Raw genomic sequence first — 4784 nt, 5'->3', positions numbered from 1 at the left:
CATACCAACAAGGAGATTGTATTCGGTTAATAGGAAAGGGGATATATTCAAGTATCGATTGGATCAGTATCAACAGGATTAGCTCTTTGTAATATGTTGGTAAGTCTTTGAAAATCTTATTTTGATGTCAGACTTTTGGAAAGTATTGATATCCCAAAACTGACTGTTTAATGGAGTCAATAAACCACCAGACCCACCATTTGTTGTTTAAGAGGCATGAAATAAAACCAACACCAAACCACATTATTATATCCAATATGAAAGAGGCATGATCCATACCCACTACACCATTATTATGGCAACAAATCCTGGACCAAGTACTAAGATCCACCCTCAATTCAATCCACAAACCTACCAAGGTGCAATTTGGGTATTACAATAAATCTGCAGGTGCAAAAGAACCATATCACACGTGCCTGAGGGAGTCATCAAACCAGGCCAGGGTCATATGTAACCTCAGTTCTTGGCAACCAAGTGGTTCCTGCGAGAAACTGACTCACGGTGTACTTTGTAGCTTCACTCACACTCAGGCTCTCATGGTACCCTGGCCAACGGACCCGGCCAGAGGTCCCCGCCCCGGGTCCAGAATTCATGTACTCGGCGTAGAACAGAGTTTTTAGGGCAAAGCTTCCGGACCACTCGAGCCAACCCGATGGGTCTATGAAGCCGTCCAGGGTCGATTGCATCACCACCGTCCGCGAGTACTCCTTCCAAGGCCGTCCAAGAAATGCTGGATAACTCCCCTTACCTGGACCTGGGTCCGGAACGATCCGGCAATTTTGGATCGAGAAACCGGTATTCTGGTTCGGGTCGCTCCTGCCTTGGGCAGTGATGGTGACTTTATGAGCCGAGAGGGGCTTCTTGGAGAGAATGTCACAGTTTTGGAAGACAGCAGCTGCATTGCCGAAGATGAAATCTATGGATCCATGGATATCGGTTTCGCGGTAGAACTGTCGACTGGTGTGGGCATAAAGGCTGTCTTGGTAGCCGATGATGCTGCACCGGAAAATGGCAGACCTGTCGGAGCTAACCTGGAGTGCCACGGCTTGCTGGTTCTCGGGTCCAGCATCGTTGGCGAAGGTGATGTCTCGGGCTATGAATCCACTACCCGAAACCGCTATGAAAAATCGAAGAAAATAAGAAAAAAGCAATATCAGAAACATCCTTTCTTCTATGTAATATAATCAGTCTAGTCCCTCAAGTTTCAGAAATAGCATGAGTGCCTTCCAATATTTATAGAGCTTGACAAATTTAAAAAAGATTTTTTAACCTAACATAGCCTCTATTTTTTTTTTAAACTTTATAAAGAAAAATTTTTACACCAATGCTCCCTAATTTGTCTTTAAGTAGTATATACAAAAAAAAAAGTATTCCAGAATCCTGACTAATAATACCTCACTCATTCTGATAATAATACCTCACCCATTCTGATATATGGTACATGCTTTATGTTTCTGATTTTTTTTTTTGAATAATCCAAGGGAAAAATTGGGTAAAACCCTTGAGATCTCCACTGCCCACTAGGGAGTATTAATCTACACCACTTGTGGTTTTCGAACTTGTGACATTCTGTCAACTTGGAGACATTCACAAGTCGCCCCTTCCAGATGAGATAGGAATGTTACATATTCTTCATAGAAGATTTTATGAGAAAAGTTTTGCCATGATTACAAATGGGTAATGTTTTAGTAATGGTGCCATTAGGTATAAACACATGTAGATATTTCATGCTCAAGTTGTTTTGATATAAATCGACCTCATGGATGAATTCAGCATGCTCGAACTAGTAGGAACCAGCTTCCGGATCATGTTTTTTCGATGAAAAAGTATGATTTTATAACCGTCTATTTTTTAAAGCCTTATAACATCTTGCCTACATGTCATAATCGAACGAATCAAAAGCCGATTCTCACTAATTAAAACATGTAGATCACATTTGTAAGGTTATAGTTTTATAAAAAATAACTAAAAAAATAAAACAAATAAAGGCCCATTACAAATAGTTGATTTGATTTTGTTTCAGCCTCCAAATATAAAATTTTCTAAGCTATTTCCAAACATCCAACTACGCGAGGTGGTATCCCATGTGGTAGGCGGGGTCCTGTGCCAAGCTGAAGGCCCAGGTTCGAACCCCTCGGACACATGGGGCTTAAGAGATATCTGGTAGGGGTCTGCCTAACTCCAGCTTGACTTTAAAAAAAAAAACTACGCGTCATCAAAGCTAAATATCGGTATATTTACACAACATCGATCGATGGTACCATTGACATGATTTTATAGGGTTACACACATGTACGCAAGAACTGCCACCCCCAATTGAAGGGGCCCAAAAATATAGACATATGTCATATAGACGACTGTACATACTATCTAGATGGAAAATAGCAGGTGTAAGCTGTATTGACTCAAACTGTCTCTATGGATGTCCAGCATGGTCTCTTTGATCGCCCTGAAACCTATAGATATAATCTACATACATTAAGGAAACGAGTTTTAGATCAAGTGATTGTAATATGCGTTTAATTTTTTTCAAAATTTCAAAGGTCAACAGCTCAAAATAATGTATCGAATTTCATAACTTAAAAAATTTAACTTTTACATCCAAAACACATAATCCAAGGTATTATTTCTATCAACAAACTATGCCATGCGGTCAGATTGAGAAGGTGCTGGCACCCATGGTTTATAGGAGTGGGCATAGGTGCTCCTCAACATCATTATATATATATATATATATATATATATATATATATATATATATATATATATATATATATATATATAAATAAAATGGGTATAGATGTATGTTTTTTCAAGAAGAAAAAGAAAAGGAAGTGGGTAATGGCATATGGTGGTATGATTTGGTGCAGTGCTTGAATACCTTTCCTTCCAAGTAATGTATCTAGTACTAGTATAAGAGGAATGGACATGCATGGGACTCATGGGGGCAAATGTTCCCATGCTGTGGGGCCCATATTGGCCAAGCTGCTGCCCCTTGGCTTGCTTTTAAAACTCACAACTGTGTCAAGATATCATTGAAAAAGAATAGATAGAATAATCTTACCAAAGGTTGCAGACCTGAACGTAGTCCAGCCACTGCTCACACTCCTACTCCCAATGATGATGGTTTTACCTTTCCCATCTCCAACAAGAACCAGGTTGGTCTGGGACCTCTTGACCACTACATTCTCCCTATAAACCCCCTCTTTCACGTATATCACAAATTTGTTATCACCACCTTTTGCCATAGCCACTGCCTTTCCCACTGTATCATACGTCCCTGTTCCATCCTTGGCCACCACTATGTCTGGTTTCAATTCCCCAGCAGGAGCTTCTAAGAGCTTCCTATTGGCCCATGCCGGAAAATCCCCAGCTTGCTTAAGTTTCCGGCGAGTTTCAGGGATGAAGAGCAGGTGTAGTGCAAGGGAATTGCTTATGTAGTGTGAGATATTGCCGGCCATGGACTTCATCACATCCCTGCTGGCTGGAACTTTGAAGTCATCGATTCCGTCGACACATGTATCCAAGTTTGTGAGCGCGGCGCTGAGCCACGTGCTCACATCATCCGGCTTTGCATTGTTTTTCCGGCTGACAGAGTCATTGAGCTGCACTAGAGTGTCCTCTAGGAGCTCAGCACAGTCATCCATGCCGGAAAAGATATATTGGCCTGGAACCTGGTCCACTTGGCTCAGGTTCCGGGCTAGAGAGCGGGCTTGGTCAACCTTGTTGATGGCAACTCGGACCGATAGTTCTAAGAGTTGGCTAGGTTCGGGCTCGGCTAGGGTCGAGTCAAGTAGGGAGGACACGCATGCTGATGGATAGAGGGTGTGTTGGCAAGCTAAGGAGATGAATTTGGAGATGCTGGTGGGTTGATGGCCGGAATCTGAAGCCTTGGTTGATTTCCTCCCTATTGTTATGGCAAGGATTACGACTAAGAGAATGAGAAGGAAGAGAAAGAAGGAAGACCAACGTATTATTTTTGTTTTATTTTCTCTCTTCATGGTGAATTGGAGAGAGAGAGAGAGAGAGAGAGAGAGAGAGAGAGAGAGAGAGAGAGAGAGAGAGAGGTGTTTTTCTTGGTGTAACACTTCGAATATGTTATGACGGTGTGCAAGGTATGCCTTATATAAGCTTATTTTCACATTTTCTTTTCGAAAACAATTGAATTCCTTCCTTCATACGACAGATGATGGGATTCATCCTATGATCCTAGCCATCAGTAATGGGCATTCCACCGTGACCAAACAAACTGGGCACTCTTTTTCCTCACGGAAAAGGAGCCCAAAATCCACCAAAATCCCTTACTTTCAGCGGAAAGGGTTCCCGTGGGGGTGGCCCGATTCCATTTCCGCTGAAAGTAAGGGGGGTTCTCATGGATTTTGGGCTCCTTTTCCGTAACCAAACAAACTGGACACTCTTTTTCCTCACAGAAAGGAGCCCAAAATCCACGAGAACCCCCTACTTTCAGCGGAAAGGGTTCCCGTAGGGGTGGCCCGATTCCATTTCAGCGAAAAGGAAAGGGCGGAAGAGGGTGCCAGTGACATGCAAATGCCCCTTGAAGTGTACAATCATATTGCACTTGATCTCAATTACATAGAAGCGTGGACTAATCCTAGCTATTCTGATGCATCAATTGGACTGCTAGAATAGAAGTACGATCCTATGGCATCATATGTCAAAGGATAGGATCCTTTTTCAAAAAATTTAGTGGTTAACATTGGGCCATGTGGCCTGCAGCTTGACTTGTATGACCGGGGCTTGGGCCTCCTTTTGGAGATCCAACC

The 4784-nt window shown here is 42.3% G+C and overlaps 1 protein-coding gene across 1 annotated transcript; it reads right to left on the bottom strand.

Moving 5' to 3' along the window:
* Window positions 1-222: 222 nt before the first annotated feature.
* Window positions 223-4091, bottom strand: LOC149831341 (putative pectinesterase/pectinesterase inhibitor 16). Its single transcript, XM_090012034.1, has 2 exons — window positions 3065-4091; window positions 223-1117 (listed from the first exon to the last, which is right to left on the bottom strand). The coding sequence occupies exons 1-2, from the start codon at window positions 3999-4001 to the stop codon at window positions 429-431; spliced, it is 1626 nt and encodes a 541-aa protein (XP_089868160.1). The 5' UTR covers window positions 4002-4091; the 3' UTR covers window positions 223-428.
* Between the last annotated feature and the right edge of the window lie 693 nt (window positions 4092-4784).

This window comes from Nuphar pumila, chromosome 7 (assembly GCF_984573655.1).
Source record: "Nuphar pumila chromosome 7, dmNupPumi1.hap1.1, whole genome shotgun sequence".
Lineage (NCBI taxonomy): Eukaryota > Viridiplantae > Streptophyta > Magnoliopsida > Nymphaeales > Nymphaeaceae > Nuphar > Nuphar pumila.
This window is presented reverse-complemented; position numbering and strand designations above follow the sequence as displayed.

Coding starts and splice junctions, on each gene's coding strand:
- LOC149831341 (XM_090012034.1), bottom strand. CDS start 4,001: ATGAAGAGAGAAAATAAAACAAAAATAATACGTTGGTCTTCCTTCTTT. Junction 1,118..3,064: donor GTTCAGGTCTGCAACCTTTG/GTAAGATTATTC, acceptor GATTTTTCATAG/CGGTTTCGGGTAGTGGATTC.